General features: G+C 39.0%; 1 protein-coding gene across 2 annotated transcripts in view; it reads right to left on the reverse strand.

The window, feature by feature from the left end:
- Window positions 1-23,792, reverse strand: part of LOC149228802 (mannan endo-1,4-beta-mannosidase 2-like) — a 120,755-nt gene extending 96,963 nt beyond the window's left edge. Inside the window, exons 1-3 of one of the 2 annotated variants that reach the window (XM_089378369.1) lie at window positions 23,288-23,792; window positions 22,377-22,942; window positions 21,049-21,246 (exon numbers count right to left, since the gene is read on the reverse strand). In XM_089378369.1, coding sequence (XP_089234495.1) covers window positions 21,049-21,246; window positions 22,377-22,865 — 687 coding nt within the window. In that variant the 5' untranslated portion in view covers window positions 22,866-22,942; window positions 23,288-23,792. Of the gene's footprint in view, window positions 1-21,048; window positions 21,247-22,376 lie in introns of both variants that reach the window. The other variant, XM_089378368.1, reaches the window with a different exon arrangement.
- Between the last annotated feature and the right edge of the window lie 261 nt (window positions 23,793-24,053).

The raw sequence follows: 24,053 nt of genomic DNA on the forward strand, positions 1-24,053 counted from the left end.
ATGAATTACTGGATGAATTGCATGGATCAATTTACTTCACCAAGTTGGATCTTCATTCAGGATATCATCAAATCAGAATGAAGACTGAAGACATTTTGAAAACAGCATTTAGAACTCATGAGGGTCATTATGAATTTTTGGTCATGCCTTTTGGCCTTACCAATGCACCTTCTACATTTCAAGGTTTGATGAATTCCATTTTCAAACCCTTCCTTAGAAAATTTGTGTTAGTATTTTTCGATGATATACTAATCTATAGCAAGTCTTGGAAGGATCATGTTGAACATGTTGACAGCGTGCTACAACTGTTGGAGGAGAAACAATTATATGCAAAAAGATCCAAATGTTTCTTTGGAATACAAGAGGTGGAATATCTGGGTCATATTGTATCTCATGAAGGAGTTAAGGTAGAACCTAGCAAAATTAAAGTCGTTAAGGAATGGAAAATCCCCACATCCATAAAGCATCTACGAGGATTTCTCGGGTTGACAGGGTATTATCGCAAGTTTGTTAAGAATTATGGGAGAATAGCAACACCTCTAACAACATTATTGAAGAAAGATGCATTTTCATGGACTCTAGAAGCAACAAAGGCCTTTGAACATCTTAAAGAGGCAATGTGCCAAGCACCGGTCTTAACTACACCGGACTTCACAAAAACCTTTATTGTGGAATGTGATGCTTCAGGAAATGGAATTGGTGCTTTTTTAATGCAAGATGAAAGACCCATTGCTTTTGAAAGTCGTCCAATCAACGGAAAGTTTTTACACAAAGCTATTTATGAGAAGGAAATGTTGGCAATACTACATGCACTTAAGAAATGGCGACCCTACCTAATGGGAAGACACTTCAAGGTAAAAAGGGATCATGATAGCCTTAAATACTTTTTAGAACAAAGATTATCCTCTGAAGAGCAACAAAAGTGGGTCACAAAGATGTTGGGTTATGACTTTGAAATCATCTACGAAAAAGGGAAGCAAAATGTGGTGGCAGATGCACTCTCAAAAAAGGATGAGGATGTGGAAGCATTGTTGTGCACCATTTCTATTATCCAACCAGATTGGATAAATGAAGCAAGGGAGGAATGCAAGAATGATGAAGAAGTGTGGGCACTTATTCGAAAGTAACAAACAAGATTCCAGTACATCTGATATATTTAGCTGGCAAAATGATTCGTTATGGTACAAAGATCGCTTATACCTCTGTAAGAATTCCCAACTCAAACAAAAGATTCTTATAGAATTGCACACTTCTCCCTTAGGAGGGCACTCAGGATTTTTAAAAACTTACCACAGGGTTAAGAAGGAATTTTTTGGGATGGCCTTAAATCGGATATTCAAAAGTTTGTGGCAGAATGTTTGGTTTGCCAACAAAATAAAGTTGAAACAAGTAAGACCCCGGGTCTATTACAACCTTTATCCATTCCAAGCCAACGTTGGGAGGAGCTTTCAATGGATTTTATCACAGGTTTAGCCAAGTTTGAGGGAAAGAGTGTCATCATGGTGGTAGTTGACAAACTTACCAAGTATGCACACTTTTGTGCATTATCACATCCATTTAAAGCCAGTACAGTTTCTACTGCATTTATGGAAACAATTCAAAAGCTACATGGAAACCCAAAGATTATTGTAAGTGACAGTGATCCCAATTTCACTGGAAATTTTTGGACAAAATTATTTTCTTGTTTCGGTACTCAGTTAGCTCATAGCTCATCTTATCATCCTCAATCTTGATGGGCAAACTAAGCTAGTAAACAAATGTTTGGAAGGATATCTTCGTTGCTTTGTATCTAATAAACAGACATAATGGGTCAAATGGTTGCCTCTGGCTGAATGGTGGTATAACACTTCCTTCCATACAGCAACAAAAATGACCCCATTTATAGCACTTTATGGATATCAACCACCATCCATCACATCATATTTAAGAGAAAATTCTAAGGTTCAAGCAGTGGAACATCACATCGAGCATCAACAACAAGTCCTCCAACTCTTAAAGGATAACCTCGTGTTGGCACAGAATAGAATGAAACAACAATCAAATCAACATCGCAGCGAAAGAAGTTTTGATTTAGGTGATTGGGTATTCCTACGGCTACAACCATATAAACAAATGTCCCTCAAGCATGCTAAGAAGGATAATAAATTATCACCAAAGTATTATTGTCTGTACAAGATGTTGCAAAAGATTGGTACTATGACATACAAATTGGAGCTTCCTGCAGCTTCTCGAGTGCACCCAGTTTTCCATGTTTCATGTTTAAAGAAGGTTATAGGCGACAAGCTCCCATTTCAAACAATATGGCCAGAACTTGACGAGGAAGGAAAAATTATATTGGAACCGGACGCAGTCACAGAAACAAGAACTCGACAACTACGAAATCAATCAATTTCGGAGTATCTCATCAAGTGGAAGAACTTATCCGCTGAAGATTCCACATGGGAGGATGAAAATTTTATATAGAAGCATCCAGAACTACTCAAGCGTTGAGGACAACACTTTTTTGAAGGAAAGAGGCATGTTAGGTCCCTATAATAATAGTGATTACCCCATTACTATTGTAATTGTATCCCTTATTAGTATTGTTGTGCCCTTATTGTTCCCATAATGTTATTATTGTGCCCCAAAGAATCCCTCTATTGTTATTTGTGTGCCTTTATATTATTATTATTAGGTCGGCTGGGTTATATTGTGACTCCTTAGACTCCTATATATAAAAAGGAGGTTTTGTCATTTGAATCATCAAATAATCATTCATTTGTGTAATGTAAAGGAGGTTGCCCCCTCGAAGAGGCTGAATTTTAAGGCGTTGATCTATCTTTTCTATCTTTTTGTGCGCTGGTTTCATAACAGATTTTAACTACTAGCATTGTTGGTGATTCTACAAGGTTGTATAAGTCTAACAACTTTAGGTCATCAACTCTTCCCTCCATATTTCTTGCTCATAATGATGAAGTGAGCAAACTTTGGCGTGAGTGATTTCATCACTTAAACTATCGCTCCCTTCAAAATTTATGTACAGAAAATATGGTGACATGTCTTCCTATGGTATCTTGCAGAGATGGTGCTTGTTGCAGATGTATACTCGAAAAACATCATCGAGATAATTTTGAAAAATGTGCCTCTCGGCACGCCTCAGCCCCTTTACAGCTTGTGCGTAGTGATTTATGTGGTCCACTTCCAGTTGTTTCATTCTCTGGCTACAAGTATTTCTTAACTTTCATTGATGATTTCTCCAAACACACTTGGGTATACTTATTAAAATTCAAGAGTGAAGTCTTTAACATGTTCTTGGCCTTTAAGGCCTTTGTTGAGAAACAATCTGGACATCAAATTCTTAAGCTAAGATCTGATAATGGCAGAGAATATGTTAACAACAATTTCATCAACTTTTGCACTGAGCAAGGAATTCAATTGCAACATACTTGTTCATATACTCCACAGCAAAATGGTGTAGCTAAAAGGAAGAATCACACCTTAAAGGAAATGGCTAATTGTATGCTTCAATCTAAAGGACTTAGTCTTAATTTTTGGGCAGAAGAAATTAACTATACTAATTACATAGTAAATCGCACTCCTACTAAGGTTTTAAAGAATATCACTCCAAAAGAAGCATGGAGCTCAATTAAACCAAATGTAAGTCACTTTCGTGTTTTTGGAAGTGAAGCATGGGCCCATATTCCAGATGAGAAACATAAAGCCTTAGAACCTAAGAGTGAAAAATGTATTTTTGTTGGATATTCTGAAGATGTCAAAGGATATAGACTTCTTCAACCTAAATCCAAAAATGTTATCATTAGAAGAGATGTAAAGTTTGCTGAAAATATATCAGCCTACGAGCCTAGTTCGGCGGATGTGTCACCTCTCTCTATCCCTTCTACTTTTGAAAATATTTCTTCTTCAGATGATGACAGCGAGAATGACAATCCTCCCCCACCTTCTCGGGATCCTCCTTCAGCTCCTCAGCGTCCAAAATCGGTCCATGCTATTCGGGATGCTGCAGGTGCTCTTGCTGGTGATCCTACAAATCAGTGTTGTACACGTTCTCAGTTAGATAGAGCCTCTTCTTTACTAGCTCAAGCTTCAGCGAATTATGATCCTGACACCTTTGCAGAAGCTTCAGGCCATCCAGATTGGGACGTAGCTATGAATGAAGAATATCATTCACTATTGGAAAATGATACATGGAACCTTGTTCCTCTTCCAAAGGGACGAAAACTTGTTAGATGCAAATGGGTTTACAAAACCAAGTTTGGACCAGATGGATTGTTGATAAACATAAAGTTTGTCTTGTTGCTAAGGGTTTTTCACAAGTTGAAGGCATTGACTATACTAAAACCTTCTCATGATGCCAAAATGAACTTTATCCGCCTTGCTCTTTCCCTTGTTGCCTATTTCAAATGGGAAGTCCATCAAATGGATGTTAAATCTGCCTTCTTGCATGGAGAATTGCATGAAGAAATCCATATGGAACAACCTCCAAGCTTTTTACAAAAAGACGTTGGCTTGAGAAATCCCTTTGTGGTCTCAAGCAAGCCCCTCAGGCTTGGTATGCCAAAATGGATAGCTTTCTTTTAGATACTCAATTTTCTAGGTGTCATTCTAACAATACTGTCTACACCAAGAAAGTGGGTAAGTTCTTATCATTCTTGTTCTTTATGTTGATGATCTTATCCTTACTGGTAGTGATCCCAACCTTATAAACCATGTGAAGTCCAGCCTTCAAAAGCAGTTTGAAATGTCAAATTTAGGGCACTTGCATTATTTTCTTGGTCTTCAAGTCTTGCAATCCAAAGAAGGTATTTTCCTTTCCCAGTCCAAGTATGCCTGTGATCTTCTACGCCACTTGCACATGGAAGACTGTAAGCCAACCCCTTCTCCCTTTTAGTCTGGAGCCAAACTTTCAATCACTTGTACTTCCCCTGAAGTTGATGCTACCTTATACCGTCAGCATGTTGGAAAACTTTTGTATCTGACCCATACTCGTCCTGACCTTTCCTTTGCTATTGGCCTTGTTGCTCGGTCTATGCAAAACCCACATGAAAGTCATTGGAAAGCAGCTAAAAGAATACTTCATTATGTTCGAGGTACAGTTCAGTTTGGGATTCATTACAATGCAGAAGCATCTCCTCTATTGGTTGGTTTCACTAATTCTGATTGGGCTGGTGAACCTGATTATCAGAAGTCTACTGTAGGTTATGTCTTCACTCTTGGTTCTAGACCTATTACATGGGCTTGCAAGAAACAAAGTGTCATTTCTCTTTCTTCAGTAGAAGTAGAGTATCGTGGCATCATTGAAGCTAGTAAAGAAGCCCTATGGCTTCGTCAGATCCTATCAGAGTTTGGTTTTCAGCAATAGCATCCGACTACACTTTGGTGTGATAATCAAAGCGCCATTCAACTATGCAAAGATCCAATCCAACATCAGCGCAACAAACACATTGAACTACACGTGCACTTCATCAGAAAGCTCATTCATGACCATGTTCTTGAAGTGCAATATTGTTCAACCGATGATCAAGTTGCAAACATCTTTACAAAGGCTCTCACAGAGGCGTTTATAATTGGAGTTCAGGAAGTTGTCACTAAGGGGGGCTAGGCTCTAATGCCTTCTTCCTTCTCCTATTGTGTCATCTTTGTACATCCTTCAATCTTATCCCAAGTTGTTCTTAAGGGGGGATGTTAGGATATTCCGACACATAAGAAATACTTAAGTACAACTTCGTCTAGTGTATAGTTAGGTAAAGTGTGTTTCTTTAGTATGTACTTTTTGTAACTTACAATCTAACAGTCACGATATGTTCTAGACATGAAGTGATTCAATGGTTCATTCTCTCCTCGGTATTATCGACACTTGATCTGTGGCTTAACACCCGATTGGTCCATGATCTCTATTTAAAGAGCATGGAGGGTCATTTGTTAGGTGACTGTTCATGAGAGAAGCTTATGTAAATTTTCTTTCTTTTACATTAATAAATTCCCTGAAGTGGCCGCGTTGGCTCAAGTCGTGGATTGTTTCCCTCTTTGAGGGTTTTAACCACATCAAGAATACTGGTGTACTGATCTGTGATCTGTTTGTGAGCGATGTCCTTTGGCGTTCTATCTAAGGAACTTACCCTGTAAATTCCTACAAGGTCTTCAATTTCAGCCTACAATTTCAGATCTGCAATCTGCCCAAAACCCTAGAAAACTCGCATGTGGGAGCTACAACAAGATAAATTTCAGATCTTTGACTTCGCTAGGGCTTCTCTCTCCTTCACTAAGGCTACTCCTCTTTCTTCTACCTTCGCACTTCTTTTCTATTTCAGATTGAAGATGTGTGTCATGGTGTCCAAAAATGTCGAAGTCCTCTCAATATATACCTTTTCCAATAGGTCGAATAGCCACATCAAGGTCAACTTGTCACAGGTAGGGCTGACTTGGTCTTGGAGGCAAATCTAACTTTCTTGACTCAAAATAATTTTTCTTTCTTGATACAAATAGCCCAAGAAGGGTCTAATACATATGACAAAAATTATTTTGACTCATGACAAACCCTAGAAGCATGAAATGCATGCTTTGACCTAGGAGACAAATAAAAGAGCATGAAACCCATGCTTAACAATAATTTTCTTTTTCTTCTTTTTCACTTTTTACAATAAATATACAATGATATAAATACATAGACAATTATGAAGATCGAGCATAGTTACATTTTTCAACAATATCATTCGAATCCTTATGAGATTAAGGGACTTGATTCAAGATTAAGCTAAGCATCATCATCAATATCATATAACACTAGAATCACAATCATCCAGGTCAACCCTCTTGACCTATAACAATCATGACATCCACTCAGCACCTATGGTACAACATAAATATCAACTAGTCACCATGATCTGGTCGGTCCCTCAACCTCATGGTATCCAGACTAGTCTTTGTTCACCATCATACGAGTAGTGCACATAGTCCAAGTGAAACTCCAAACTGTTAGAAAATGCAAAATGGCAGCTTATTATACTTATTTTCCTTAACCTTGATACTTGCTTGTGAATCTTAGTTATCGTCTTTATGTTCTTTATTTAGATCCTTTCATCAAACAATATCAAGAAACAACAACAATAAAAGAGGACACAAATATAGGCTCTCAGCCAGGGAAAAACCCCTCCAAGGGGAAAACCCAGAAACTCTTCTCTTCTTAGAGCTTGCTTCAAATGAGATACAGAGATCCAATCCCTAAACCAAGTCCTTCTCCCAGTACCAAGGAAGTCCTTCCTCAAGACCTTCCCTTAAATTGCTTCTTCCTTGCAACTTCAACATGCTAGCAATTGCCCAGCTACTTGACCCAACAACTTTGTCCCAGCAGCTATTGCAGAAACCCTAATCTATCTTCCTTTTGAGACCTTCCTTGAAAAAAACATCTCTCCCCAAGTTAACAAGGTCAAGACAAGGATTTCTCTCTACCAGCAACTTGTTCTTGCAATCTTGCTCCCCAGCAACAACTTCACTCCCTGGCAATTCGGACCTGCAACTTTGGCCTCTTTCTGGCTGCAGAAACCCTAACTTCTTTGCACATGTGAGACAGAGAGATCCTACAAACAACAAAATTAGTTCTCCCAGCTTCTCTTAGACTTTCGCTCTTCTTTTCCCAGCTTCCCAGCTACAGATCGAACTCTTCCCTTGATAGATCGAACTTGTGAGTGGGTGTGTCTCAAAATGAAGTCGAATTGCTCTTTATATAGCCTTCTCAAGGGGTCGAATTCCCTCCTTTAGGCCGATTTGAGGATCCCAAGGCCGACTTGTACTTTTGGAAATTCTCGGATTTTCTAGACTCAAAAATAGTTCTTTTTACAATTACAAATTGCCCGGAAGGGTCTTATAAACATGATGCTAACTCTATTGACTCATGACAATAAATCCTAAGACCTAACAAACCCTAGAAACACGAAGAACATGCTTTTACCTAAAAGACCATCAATAATGAGCATGAAACCCATGCCTTAATAATAATAACTTTTCTTTTCCTTTCTTATTTGTTACATAGGATACATATTGAAATGAGTACAACAATTATGAAGACCGAAACTAGTTACATTTCTCAACACAAATGACCTCAACCCAAGCTGGGTGCCAAAACATGCTCTCTCTAAACAGAGATCTGAGCAATTCTCTCAGAGATCCGAGCAACTCTCTCAGAGATCTTAGCAGCTCTCCTTAAATAGAGATCCAAGCAGCTCTATCAAAGATCCGAGCAACTCTCTCAAAGATCCAAGCAACTCCCTTAGAGATCTGAACAGGATGTTGGGACGCACCAAATAACCACTACTGAACCATTCTCCCTAATTTCGGTCACAATACTTGACACAGGGATACCTTCCCTAATTTCGGTCACAATACTTGATACAGGGATAACATCCCTAATTACAATTAGAGTACATGACATAGGAAGAATGTTTGTCCATGATGTTATCTCATCAGCACTCTCTCTCAATGAGGGAGGCATTCTCAACAAGTCCAAACTTGTCCCCGAAGTATATAGACAAACTTTACCTAGGGACAAAGGCTTTGCTAGCAATCCGCTATACTGTAGAGTAATACTGAAGCCACTTACTTCTTCCTGTACCATGTCTCGGTACTGAATCTCACGATGCTTCGACTTGTCATGATGGTCGTCATCTGCACCTAATCAAGACAATCCTACAAGTAGCCTATGAAAAACCATAATGCTTCTCAACCTACTAATCCAATTGCAATATACTCGACCACTGCAATACGAAATGCGACACATGTCTGCTTCGCGATCATAGTCATAATGGAGCCTAAACTGAAAAAATATCCTGATGAACTCTTTTTTTCTTTAGCACTCTCTCCTATTGGTATGGGGTCCCCTGGGTCAGTTTTGGGGCAAAAGCCCAAAGATTGTGGACGCAGAGCACGGAGTTATTCATGTAAACTTGAGCCGGTTTTTGAGATCTACCCATGGTCCGCGGACCATGGGATTGCATAAATAGGTATGTCTATGGATACGAATGAGGAAGTCTAGCGCAGAGAAGTAAGTCTTAGAGGGGAAAAAAGGCTATGCAGCTGAGTGCGCAAAGGCCTAGAGTAGTGTCCGCAGCTGAGTGCGCAGACCCCTGCAGCTGAATGCACAGGGAAGTATTGAAGTTTGTAAATCTATACTGGAGATCAATAAAGAAGACTATTGTAAAAATTCCTGTGTTTTATCTCTTTACTTCTGTTATGTATGATTGCGATATATGTTGTGATGAAATGATGTCTTTATAAAATAATGATGTATTGATGCGCGAATTTACTTGATCCGTCTTATTATTTGAACGCAATTAATGTTAAGTGATTACGCGAAGATCATAACACTTTTTGTTAAAGTTATCGAACACTTAGGCAGATCTGAGTAAATATTGACTTAAGGGTAATCTATGGTGCACGTAAGTAGCTAATTTTCCTGTTCAGGGTCCGCAAAAACCAGTCGTAGACCTTCACGGAGGTCTGGAGGTCGATTGAGGGAAGATACAGCGCTAAGCCTTAAGGGCTTGGAGATCTGCGCGAGGGTAGATCTACGTCATAAGAAGACATCACACTGACCTCTGGATGTGGAAACTTGGTTCCAACATCCCTCCATACTGCTTCGGATGAGACCTCAGTCCACACTACGCGGATTGATGCCAAAAGGGCCAGTAGTGTAGGGATTTGTTTGGCGCAACTAACTCTGAACCTGGGTCAGGACCCCCTAAGCCAACATGCCCAATCTGAATCTGCAGTTGTAATTCACTATTTGAGACAAATCTCAAAACATAATTGACTTTGCTATGACCAACTGTACCATGTTGGTACACCAACCCTTTTACTAGGTCTATCACCACAATTGCTTCCTTATCATCCTAAACTAGGTGCTCTCTCTCACATTGAGACATATCTCGCTGTGGTAATTCAGGTTGCTTCTCTCCCACTGCAGCCTTTCAGCATATCAGCAATCTAGCCTGACAATGTCAATGACAGTGCATAATTTCGAACTCATAGATCTACTCCCTATAAAGCTAATACGAGGCTCTTTGACTTCTCCCAAAGGAAATTCTTTCTGCCACAACTACTCCCTCCAAAACAAGTCCTTCAACTTTCATCAAAGGCAAATCGCATGAGATCAACCAAGCCTAGCATGTTTGCTTGTAATAGCTCTTTCGTGAACTTGTGCCCTCGACATATCACAGACCACAAGTAATTTTAAGTTGGCCCCTTATTATCACCATTCTAGATTTTGAGGCCATAACTTTTGGAACAAAAATAACTTGTTTATGTCGGATCTAAGCCCTAATCTAAGGTGCCTCGATCTTTAGCTTTGCTGACAGACAAAGATCAACTCATTTCCTTGCATAGGCTTAGATGTGATCTTCAACTTCCTTGCTTCACCAAAGCTCTGATACCATGTTGAAAAAAATAGAGCATAATTGATTCAAACACTATTCTAAACTATGTTGGGTTGTGTTATATTCTTTCCACATAGTTAACAGGGGGTTTGAGGGGCACCCGTAACCCCACTTTATGGGGTTCGGAGCAGCCCCCCAGAAAATTTTGGTTTTGGACCCTATGTTAGGATGGGCGGACCCACCTACGGTTTTGTGCATGATTTTTGCACATGTTTTTGGACGCGATGGTTTTCGGTCCATGGTATTGGATGCTTCGCATGTATAAATATGTATTGTAACATTGAAAGGAACATAATGAAAAATCAAGCTGGTAGTCCTGATTTTGGGATCCAGGGGAAAATCTCTGTGTATATGTGTTTTATGTGTTATGCTCTCGCATTGTTTATTTTCTGTGTTTTAGAATTCGTATGCAAGTAATTTCTGTACGGGGTTAAAACCTACATTTGGTATCAGAGCGGATTTGGCTTCAAGGGGATGCCTTTGTTGCTAAGGGGTTTCGCTCGAGCCTGTGGTAAACCCTGTTCAGTGAGAGATCTGCGAGATCGATTTAGGTGGTGAAAGAAGATGGCGAGCAGTGGAAAGATAGAGATCGAGAAATTTAATGGTCAGAGTTTTGAGTTGTGGAAACTCAAGATGGAGGATCTGTTGGTGGATAAAGATCAGTGGATCGCGGTAGATTCGAGTACTAAACCAACGGTAGTGTCCGATGAAGAATGGAAGAAGCTGGATCGAAAGGCAAAGAGCACAATACGATTGTGTGTCTCAGATTCAGTATTATTGAATGTATCAGGGGAAGCTATGGCGAAGGCTTTGTGGGACAAATTAGGGACTTTGTACCAATCTAAGTCTCTGGTGAATAAACTGTTCCTGCGGAAAAAGATGTATAACCTGAGGATGAAAGATGGAGACTCGGTGATAGAGCATCTGAACGCATTTAATATTGTGGTAAGTCAGTTAGCATCTGTTGATATTAAAATTTCAGATGAAGATAAGTGCATCAGTTTGTTGTGTTCTCTACCAGATTCATGGGATAGTCTGGTTATTGTAATAGGTAGCAATGCAACTGCCTTGCAGTTTGATGAAATAGTCTCAGCCTTGCTGACGGAGGAGATGAGACGGAAAAATATGGAGAGCCAGAATGGTGATGCCTTGTCTGTATGAGGACGGTCCCAAAACAGAAAAAAAAAAATAAGTCATCGAGTGGGATATCTAAATCTAGAGGGAGATCTAAATCTCCAGGGAAACCTGTAAAGGTGGTGTGCTGGAAATATGGAAAGGAAGGGCATTTCAAAAGGGACTGTAAATCTAAAGCTCCTGAAAAAGGAAAGGGATCTGATGAGGCTCCTTCTACAGAGGCGAAAACCACCTCAGATGAAGGTAGGGATGTGTACTTGGCTTCTTCAAGTACACATGTAGATCATGAGGCATGGTTGATTGACTCAGGTGCATCCTTTCACTTCACTCCCCATAGAGAGTGGTTCTGCGAGTATGAGAAATATGATGGTGGTGATGTCTTCTTGGGGGATGACAAGAAGGCTAGAATCATTGGTTGCGGAAAAGTAAAGTTGAAGTTGCAAGGTGGAAGGGTTAGAACACTTCCGGGTGTTCTACATATTCCTGCATTGGCCAGAAATCTGATTTTTGTAGGCAAGCTGGATGATGCAGGTGCGAAAACAGTGTTCGAGAAGGATACCTGCAAGATGGTTCGGGGAGCACTGGTATTGGTGCAGGGAGTTTGGACTGGAACTCTGTACAAGCTGCAAGGTAGCACTGTTGTTGATGGGTGCAACGGTTCTGTGCTTCCTGAAAGTGGAGCAGAAATCTAGTCATCTCTGGAGAGAGGACCATGTTGTGGCATCAAAGGCTTGGACATATTGGAGAGAAGGGCCTTCGAATAATAGCTCTCTGGATTTTGATTTATGTGAAAATTGTGTATATGGGAAGCAGAATCGGGTGAGTTTCCCCTCTGGTGGTAAGAGGGCGAAACAGATATTAGAGCTTGTGCACAGTGATGTGTTTGGACCTGTGAAGGTTCCATCACTGGGTAAGTCTGTGTACTATGTATCATTTATAGATGACTTCTCAAGGAATACATGGATATATTTCCTTAAGAAGAAATCTGAAGTCTTTAACAGGTTTAAAGAATTTAAAGCTCTCGTGGAAAATCAAACAGAGAAGAAGATAAAGGTGCTGAGGACAGATAATGGTGGAGAGTTTTGCAGCAAGGAATTTGAAGAATTATGTAACAAGTGTGGTATAGCATGGCAGAAGACTACTCCATATACACCTCAGCAAAATGGAGTTGCAGAAAGAATGAACAAGACGTTGATGGAAAGGGCAAGAAGCATGCTCAGTGGTGCTGGGTTAGGACAGGAATTCTGGGCAGAGGCAGTGGATACTGCATGTTACCTGGTCAACAGGTCACTTTCATCAGTGTTGGAGGATAAGACTCCACATGAGGTATGGACTGGTAAGAAACCCTCTCTTTCACATCTAAGGGTATTTGGATGTGATGCATATGTACATGTTCCAAAAGAGAAACGAACCAAGTTGGATAGTAAATCTGAAAAGTGCATCTTTATTGGGTATAAGGATGGTTTAAAGGGTGATAAACTTTGGAACCTAGTAACAAGGAAGGTTGTGTACAGTCGAGATGTGGTGTTCAGAGAGGTGAAAGATGTTATTAAACATGAAGTCCAACCAAAGGAACCTGAGAAGATAGAGTTTGAGCTAAAGGAGGAAGAATCAGACTCTACAGCAGAGGAGGGATCAAAAGATGAAGAGCCACAAACTCCAGCTATGAGAAGATCAGTTCGAGAAAGAAGGCAGCCAGAGAGGTATAGTCCATCTACTTTCTGTTCAAATTTTGCTTTTTCTGTTACTGATGATGATCCCAGAACTGTGAAGGAAGCAATGGATTCAGAGGATGGAAAACTCTGGAAAGAGGCCATGGTTGATGAAATGGCATCTTTGCACAAAAATAAAGCTTGGGATTTGGTGGAGTTGCCGGCTGGGAGGAAACCCATTGGCAGCAAATGGGTGTTCAAAAAGAAGACAAATGCAGAAGGAAAAATGGAAAAATACAAAGCTCGGTTGGTAGCAAAAGGTTATTCCCAGGTGCCGGAAATTGATTTTGGTGATATTTTTTTTCCTGTTGCCAAGGTAACTTCTATTAGATTACTTTTATCTGTTGCTGCTGCTTTTGATTTTGAGGTAGAACAGATGGATGTGAAGACAGCATTTTTTCATGGGGATTTGGAAGAGGAGATTTACATGAAGCAACCCGAAGGCTTTGCGGTGAAGGGTAAGAAAGAACTAGTATGCAAGTTAAAGAAGTCTCTATATGGGTTAAAACAGTCACCAAGGATGTGGTATCAGAAATTTGATACATTTATACGTGGACTTGGCTTCACCAAAAGCAAAGGAGATCACTGTGTGTATTTTAAATTAATTGGTGACCGTGTTATTTATCTGGTCTTGTATGTGGATGATATGTTGTTGGTTGGAAATGACAAAGAAATTATCCAGGATTTGAAGACCCAATTGTCCTCCAAATTCAACATGAAAGATCTTGGTGCTGCAAGCTATATTTTGGGCATGGAAATTAAAAGAGATCGGGAAAAGAGGAAGGTCTGGTTAAACCAGAGGAAGTATGTCGAGACAATACTGCAGAGGTTTAATATGCAGGATAGTAAACCGGCGAAGGTTCCTATTCCTGTAGGTGTGAGGTTATCTGCTGAACAGTGTCCCAAGACACAAGAAGAGGAAGAGGACATGTCCCGTGTTCCATATGCAAGTGCAGTCGGTAGCCTGATGTATGCAATGGTCTGTACTAGACCAGACATTGCACATGCAGTGGGAGTATTGAGCAGGTTTATGTCAAAACCAGGGAAGGAGCATTGGACAACAGTGAAGCGGGTTTTCAGGTATTTGTGTGGCATTAGTGATTATGGTTTGTGCTACCAAGAAAGACCAGGATTGGACAGAGCGTTGGATATTCATGGATTTGTTGATGCAGACTAGGTTGGAGATCTGGATCAGAGAAGATCTACAAGTGGGTATGTGTTTAACCTATTTGGAGGTGCAGTCAGTTGGATGAGTAAGAAACAATCTGTAGTGGCACTGTAAACTACAAAGGCAGAATACATGGCAGCCACTCATGCAAGCAAGGAAGCAGTTTGGTTGCAGAGATTGTGTTCAAGTATCGGGTTAGTACAGAAAGCTATAAGGATAGACTGTGACAGCCAAAGTGCAATTTTCTTGGCAAAGAACCCCGCATATCATTCAAAGACAAAGCACATTGATGTTCAGTATCACTTTGTGAGGGATATGAATCATATGATAGAAGACAAAAAGGTGTTGTTGGTAAAGGTGGACACTTTGAAGAATTCTGTAGATGTATTGACAAAATCTGTGAGCTCTGAGAAGTTCTCTTGGTGTAGAGAGACAATGGGCATTTCAGGGCTGGAAAAATGACTAAGCTCTCTTGTGGCCCCCTGTGAAAAGAAAACAACAAGTGGGAGAATGTTGGGTTGTGTTATATTCTTTCCATGTAGTTAACAAGGGGTTTAAGGGGCACCCGTAACCCCACTTTATGGGGTCCGGGGCAGCACCCCGGAAAATTTTGGTTTTGGACCCTATGTTAGGATGGGCGGACCCACCTATGGTTTTGTGCATGATTTTCGCACATGTTTTTGGACGCTATGGTTTTCGGTCCATGGTATTGGACGCGATGGTTTTTCAATCCATGGTATTGGATGCTTCGGCATGTATAAATATGCATTGTAACATTGAAAGGAACCTAATGAAAAATCACTTGTGAATATATATTATAGTTATTTTTATCTTCATCAAGCAATCAGACTTCAGAAATTCAACCAATAACCATGAAAGGAAAGTAGAGATCACAATGTTGAAAACTTAGGATATGTGAGATCACGTGTGTAAGAGAGAGAGAGATATGTGAGTGATAAGTGAATGTATAAAATGAAAATTTTCAAGTGTATTTTATACTCAAGATACCCAAGAGACATGTCTCTTTGTAAATTAGATCACGTCTCTTTGTAAATTAAATTCTAGTAAGTCTACACATTTACATTTTTACTCATATTTGTTAAAGTGTTAAAGAACACATAAATAATGGTGGACAGTCTCCTAGTAAGTATATTTATTTACATATTGTGTCTTATCCCATCTTTTATGCAAATACTTGCTTAAATTATGGTGAGTGGTAACTTATGGTAAATATGTTATTTACGTGAGTATGAGCTATTTTCAAGGATCTTAATTTTAGGTGATTTTGTTGATTTCCTTTCTTTTAATTTTCTTTCTTCTAATTTAAAATTTAAATTTCTTTCATGTTTTTACATTGTATTATAAATACATCAAGGATTATGAAGGCCAACCATAGATACATTCTTCAACATGGGCTACAGTATAGGGCCTCCTTGAGGCACCAAAGCCAAACAAAGACCCGCAAGGAACCCTTTTCATTGTATAGGGGATCGGTTGATGGTTGTAAGGTCCGGCCTGAAGCAATTAAGGCCCCTTCCAAGTTCAGCCTTCCTTCGCGAGGGCAACGGCAAAGTTTCTTTGTTCAGTGGTTTGCGTCTGTGCTAGTAGGGGTACATCTGGGGTATAAAACTCACCACAAAAGCCCTTCTAAGTCACTTGAAGTTAGTGAACTGGAATTTGAAGCATATATTGTATGCCATAGGTTGTAGAGGTCTCTTAGGGCACATATTGGATACTGGTTTCTTCCCTCAGGCCTATCTAGGGACTATCTAAGGGAGCGGACCATCAAACCACAGACTTCTGAAGCAACGACACTCACCAGGATTAGGATAAGCTTGGTCTATCCACTCTTTTCACCTCAGACAATTAGCGCAATTGTTACAACAAGAGGTTACTTCATCCACAGGTGGAGATTTGGAAAAGCGGAAGCAGGCCAGATAAGTAGTAGTTAGACAGTGAAGTTGTTAATTTAGTAACCATAGACTTGAATAGAATAGTGTAGATTACAGTTGGTTGTTGGCCTATTAATCTTGTGAATACAACATGAATTTCAATGGTGGATTATTGGTTCATTGGGCAGTCAGCCCTAAATTCAGTGTGATTTTGTTGAACAATCATATTGCTATTGAAAGATTTTATTTTCATGCATTTCATAAAAGAATACCTACTATCATATGAATGTGCACTATTTTTGTATAATCTTTCCTGATCTACTAAAAACCCTAGTCAAAAATTAAGCCCTAAGAGCAAAAAAATTACTTAGGGACTCATCCCCAATGCTCATGCACTCTTTGTGGTCAACATCTCTCATAATTTTGTTCCTTTACCAACTCTCCCTTGACGTACACCTCAAACTTCTATAGGCAGCTTCTCCGTCCTCTTCTCCCATCGAAAGATGCCCTATTAGGGGACAAATTACCCTAGACCATTAAGTTTCAAGTTGCCTAGAAGCTTTTTAGAACTTAATTTTTCTTTTAAATACGTTAAAAAGAATGTTACCTCAGTCCCAGTGGGTAAGACTTTTCCTAGGATAATAGTACATTGATTTGTGTTAATCCTTCACTGTAGATTACAGTGCAAGCTCAAAAGGTGGAGTTGCATGAACGTACTTGCACCAAGTCCTAGAATACGAGGGAAGGGTACCTAAAACCATGAATAAAGGACTTCTTATTACATTTGTGTCCCCTTCTACTCCATCCAAATTATCTCAATGCAGTGAAGGAAGACCTAGGCATAGAGTTGGTTAGGATGTGAGGGAGAGTGCAAAGTGTCACCATAACTAGCCACACAACCCTCCTACATAGTCATTAAATGGAAAATTCCTAACTCTCAAGCTAATGAATTTTTAGAAGGACAAGCAACCTAAAAAAGCATGATTAGGATGTTGTTGCACCTAACCTAGAGTTAATGAACAAGGGTTGGGGAGGGGGGCCTCCAACAATTACAATGATGATCCTCTGCTCAGTGCAGGTCTAATTTAAATCAATGCTGCGAACATCAGCATCGGGATAAAATCGGCAAGGGTCCGGAAAACCAAAAAATCGTAAAAATCGGCAAAATCAAGATACCATAAAAATATCTTTAAAAATCAGCAAACATTGGCTTGGCCAAAAAATCGTGATTTCGAGATAAAATCTGGATGTTATCGAGATGTTCGCAACAATGATTTAAATAGCAGCTTAATTTATCCTCTTTATGTTTGATGCTATGCCTTTTGTGCCTTCATGGCCATCTTTCTAGGGACACACTCAACTTAAGCTTTAGCTGCACTAAATTATGATGGATGATATAGGGAATTTTTTACCATTTATGGCTTTTAAGCCAATTATACTTTTGCTTGTGGTAGGCTGGTAGCCACCACACATGACCCTTTTTTGTGAAAATGCTATGAATGTAGATATTCTGCATATGTTAATAATTAAAGGAAGCATTTTTTACATAAACTCATTGAAAGTTTAAAGGCCCTAAATATTTGTACTTCGAAAACTACACACATACCTTTATGAAATCATCAACAAGGACCATATGATATTTGGACCCTCCTAATGATTAAAATCTCATGGGACCACAAAGATCATTGCCTACCAACTCTAGTGGTTTGTCCATGCACCTCCTTTTGCAAACTTTTTCCCAGGTTACATGCCTAAAACACAAGCTTCACATAACTCCTATTGGATGGATGGAAGACAAGCCATTTTCCCTTTCTAATTTTTTTTTAATTTACAAGACTTTAGTAATTGAGATGGCCAAACCTTTCAAACCATTGTTATTTTCAAATTTGTCTTCAACTAATAGTGCTTGTTGTCCTATTGTTTTAGTAGCAAAGTTGTATAAGCCGCCATCCTAAATACGTTCTACAACACCCCAATAGTTGTTCTTTTTATCCTTTTATATGATACTTGTTCTCGTCAAACTCTATTTTGTAATGTTGATTTGCAGTAAGAACAAGAGAGCAAGTTCGTATACATCATATCATGTACGTCTTTTAACCTGGTGGCACCTGAGTCAATGTAACATGCATCTGCATCTTTATTCTCAAAAGTTTAAAATCTTTGGCTGCCTTTTTTCTCTAAATTTTTCCGTCCTTTCCCTTTGTGTTTGGCTGAAACAACTTGTTTAGAGTTGCTCTCTTCAACAGAGTTTATTCCGTTACCCTTCCTACAACAGGAATCCTCCTACCTCATTTAAAGTTAATAGGTCAACTTTGGGATCAAACTAAGACTTATAACAAAGATCCTAAATGAACAATGTGGAGCATTTGGAATACTAGAGACGAATTTTTGTATTCTCAATCTTCTTACCCACAGTGATTTGTTGATCTCTAATGCATACCCGTAAGGTGATCTGTCATTGAATCACCTTTTTCCATCTCCAAGTATATAATAGATCCCTCTGTAAAAGACATTGTAACATTTTCGAGGCCTCAGACAATGCCTTCAATGCGCACCAAACTTCTACCGACATTTTTTCACTTTCAAGGCAGTCCAAACAGTGACCCTAGATGTCAGAATTCTCCTCAAATCATTTCAGTGACCATAATGGCATGCTAAAGTGCCTAGCATTTCCTCGTTAGGATGGAAGAAAGTTTCCCCTCTTCAGTACTAATAGTCTGAACTGCGATGGTCGCTAAAGCAGCAAATCTAGAATTTCTCTGGTAAGCACAGTGGTGATTTAGAATCTAGATAGCTTTTCCCCTCCAAGAGCAGCATATTTCAAACATCTAGAGCAGTGACTTCTTCAGCCTCTCAGCCACCTCAAAGCGGCATCTCTTTCAGTTGTTATCTTCACACTGAACAATGGCTGCTTCTTTTTCTTTTCCAAATAATGACAATAACCTCAAATTGCCCTTATTTTTTTCCTTCAATCTCCTAAATTGACCCGCTAGACAGTAGATTTGTGGATTCTCTGCAACAGCTGGGCATTTTTTTATTTTTACAAAAAAACAGCGTATTAAGGAACACCATCTCATTTCTGGTGTTTATTTTTCAACAGCAGCCGGTTTGAGCAGCCATAATTTTTGGTTGTCTTTCTTCTGTCCCATGGACCATGAATAATCAAGAACCGGAACCAAAACTTTCTAGGCATGATGCTCTCCACTTCTACTCTGCACACACCTCAACTCAAATTCTTTTCTCACGGGTATGCCACGTTGCCTTTTCAAAGCGCACATATACACACACGAAAACATGAGAAATTTCAAACTAACTCTGAAAATTTTGTATTGCATGGGAACACGGGTCTGCAGTACAAGATTGTCTTAAAAATGACTATTGAGGATGAGAATAACCTTACGGCCAAAAATACTAATGGCTTACCCTACAATAGACTAATACTATCCCTGAACTCCTATCCTATCTTACCTTGTCCCTGCTTGTATTTTAGCAAAGTAGGGCACCTCTAAAACATCGAATCTTCAACAATAAGTATGATAAAATCAACTATTTCACACAGATTTCAATCTCTTTTTTAAAGTAGCTCAAAATATATTTTAATAATTTTTTTCCCTGTGGTAGCAAAACATATCATAACTCAGTTGTCAACTGGCAGTGAAGACAGCCATGATTGGCTGCTACCTGCCAATGTGGGTTGACTCATCACCATTATTCAAGGAAAACTAAATCACCTGAAATGACCTACTGGTGATCCATAAGGGGGCTGGCTTTCACTCCTGTTACATGCCTCTGGGTCTTGGGCTGTTAAACTGTTTCCTTATGTCCAAGGAAGATGAGCTCTTAACCAATCAGAAGCAGTTTTAGGTTTTACTCTAGGACCAAAAGGCAGTTTCAGCGTAAATAATATCTGCAAGAATTGTAGTCATTGCTGAGGCTACCTCCAGTGGGGTCATGTGCTTTCTAGAAGCACCTACTTGTAATTTATTATGCCCAAATTAAAGTTTTAATTTTCAGAATTACTAATTAACTCAAAACAGCCTTAAATTTACTAAAATTCTAATCAATTTCTCTACAGCTTCGAACTAAAAATTGTCAAGCAGTTCTGCTAGCAGCAAGTTAAAATAAATCAACTAAATCCAGAGATATTTTATACATCATTGAAGCTTATGACTTGATCTAAGAAATTTTCAATTTACCCACCCCTCTTAATTCAATCGACAGGAAGATCATCTGGCTAATATACATATGGAAATAGAGGTTTAAAACATAGATGAAATAGTCACAATTGGCCATTAATCGGTGAGGATCCCAGCAAGATTAAAACGGCAATAATGATCGGGAAATAATTGGAAAAATCAGACAATCTTGGTGCACTAGTGTTAAAGGAAATAATCAGGATTATTTTGAAATAAACATTACTTTGATTGCATTGGGATTTATCAAAAATAATTCGATCCATTGGAGATTGTTTCATTTATAGTTTGAAAGGCAACCCAAAACATAAACGTCTGCCTTCAAATGTTCTAGTTTTGTATCTTCATGGATGGTAATGGATGAGAAACATATTAAATTATTTTCTTCTGTCCACACATATGGTCCTTGATTTCTCTCTAAATACAACTGCAAGTTAGTAGTTACAGCTCAAAAATGAAAGAACTAATATATGCAGCAAGATCGCGATGTCTAAGCCAATAAATAGTACAAAATAGCATTGTTACCTTCACATAGTTCTTGTAGTACTCTCGTATCGTGGCATCAAAGAAAAAAGAATCATTTGAAGAACCTACATCTAGCCCAGCATCACGAGCCCACTGAACATACTGACCCTTTCCACCATATGCATCCAGATTATTAACAAGGCTGAAAAGTATCCTGATTCCATGGTGCCTAGCTTCTACAATTACAAAGTCTAACCCCTGCAACCACTTTCCTTGAATTAGGACTCTGTTGTAGAGCCAAAAAAAATTCAGAGATGCATTTTACACTGTGAGTGCACAACTTTGAAATGCAGTATGAATATTTTCAATGAAATAGAAAAATTGCTCTCTTGAAGAAAGAATGCACTATCCTTTGTACTATGTAATCATCTACAGATTCTAGTATTGAATGCTAGACTTTCCGTCAAATCAAAGCTACATTGAAAGACATTATAAACTCTTTCAAAATGCACTCTGAGATGCAAAAATAGCTAATTTATGATATGTGGCTGTTAAAAGAAAAATGGCATTTGTATCTACATTAAAGTTTATGACAATTGGCAATGGCTGTGATAGTTATAACTCAGAAAGAAGCATAGTCTGAAACAAGAAACCCATGAATCTCACCATTTGGGAGTCCTAATGACAATTGTGTCCATCTTTGCCTCAATTGGTTCTAATTTGGCAACATAACTCTGACTAAAAGTTTCTATCATAGGTTTCGAATAACTGAACATATATGTTGAATAAATCTCAATGTTGGTATAGCTCTGCATATGAAACTATCCCTTCTATTTTATTAATAACAATACACCAAGAACTTTGTTGACATTACAATAGGATCATCTACAATATTCGTTGATTGATGCTGGTGAATATTAAGTTTTAATTCAACCAATTGCAATAAGTTTAACCAAAGAAAAAATAGGTTCGCACAGTTGTTTGTCAATGACATTATAACAACAATCTAAATGTAATCATTTCGGTTGATACTGGGTATGGTTAAACAGAAAGCACTATTAATCAGTTTAGAAGATCCTATATCCAATCCAACTAGTACTGATAAATTCGATACAACCAATAGCGCATCCGGCATGACATTACCCCACTACTCAATTTCTACGCAATCATTGACTACACAAAGAATAGATCCTGAGGCCAACAGTGGCTGGGGCTCCTAGGGAATTGATCCAGGTATGTTCCCTTTGATCAAACTAGTTCCATAAAGCCCAAGAAATGCTCTCAACGAGCTAAAAACGCCTCAGATAGTCCTCATTTCAGCATACATTTTAATTTCTAATGCAAACCTAGTGCTTGTCAAAAATAACAGGGGAGAAGAAAACTCCAACCTTAAAAACACTCTCGTCAAACTCGCCCGGGGATATTTGAAGAGCATTGTACCCTCCATCATTGAAGGCCCATGTTCTACACACAGAAAGACCCATCTCAGCACCTGATTTAAGCATTGCCTTAACTTTATGCCTAGTGGAGTAATCAGCACTCTGCATCATTAGCCAATAGGAATTCCACCCATTAACATACAATGGCTTCCCATCCACCATAAACTGAGATCCATTTCTCTGAACAAAGCTCATACTGGGCTGTGTGAACCTGAAATTCTGAAGAACATCTCCAAAGGAACTATACAGAAATATTATGAAGGAAGCAACACCGAGTAGAGAATAGAGCCCTGTACCACCCCACATTTTGAAAGAAAAGGCGAGCAGTCCAGTACACTGCCCAGCCTGTCCTGGTCTCAACCTGTTTGCTCGGTTTACAGTTTTACCCTCCCCTGCAAACAAACGCGAACAGCCGTTGTGATCCCTGGTAGCCTGCATTGTCCATCCTCTACATCTCCTTGATGGGCATTCAGATTTTTTAAATCGAAGGAGAGTTCATTGTTTTGCAAGAGCATCTACACCCACCATCATGAATAAATTAGTAAATGTGTTCCCTTGCCTTGATAATGAAAACAAACATACCCAAAAGTCTTTTTCCTTAAGCATCTTGGCACCCTAACTATTCAGAAATGCAGTCTACATTTCAATTCTACCAAAAGCCTTCATGGGCCCAATGCAAGCTGTAGGGATGAAAGAGATGATGTATTTTTATTCTTCCATATATTTATTTGCTGATGTCCTGGTTGCTTCATACAAAGACAGAATTTGGGTTCTGCGATATGGTTTTTATGGGCCCCTTCATGAGTGTTTTACAAGGTTTCGTTTTGGAAACAATAGCTTAAAATTAGCACCAACTCTACCAGAGAAAATGCAGGCTGATAGAGTGGAAATTGAGCAACTGGGTGGTTAACATGGAACGATCTTCTGCACGCAAATTCCACCTCTTGCCACCAGTCCCAGTCTTCACCTTCGCTTCTTCCACTCCCCCAGTTTTGTAGGCCCCATCGTATGTACACGTCAATCCTGCATTGCTACATTTATTTATAATATTACACGTTTGCCCACTGCATCCATAGTGGCACAATTTTTGAAGGCAATAGGGCATGCTGAAGCATCTTGTCCCTTAGACTTTGTAGTGTATATAAATAATAATATACGATATGGTTTTTACCGGTTTGTGAAATTGCCGTGCAAAAGCACTTGTTTGTAAGGAAGCTAAGGAAGAATGATTTTGAGGTTTGAGTCTCCTTTGAATGCTTTGTCATGTTTGGCCATTATGACGTGGGGATTTCAGATTTCATGATTTCCTATGTAGATGGATTGATTAAACCCTGAAAGAAAAGGACGGGTTATCTATTTTCCATTTCTACATTGACCAGCAAACCAAATGTCATGTTTTGAACCAGCAAACTAAATGTCATGTTTTGAATGATTGAGCTCGTGCATCTGCGGAGGTTTGGAGATCGCCTGAATTTGTGAAAGTTGTTGACACGCAAAAAAAAATAAGAATCTGTTAAAAAAACACATGGTCCTTATTTACTATTTACAATTTACATGGATGGTATTTAATTTCGTTATATCTACTAGGAATCTTGTTAACAAAAACACATGGTACTTAAAGAATCT

This window comes from Pinus tabuliformis, chromosome J (assembly GCF_031772625.1).
Source record: "Pinus tabuliformis cultivar Carrire ecotype Pingquan chromosome J, CPIR1, whole genome shotgun sequence".
NCBI lineage: Eukaryota > Viridiplantae > Streptophyta > Pinopsida > Pinales > Pinaceae > Pinus > Pinus tabuliformis.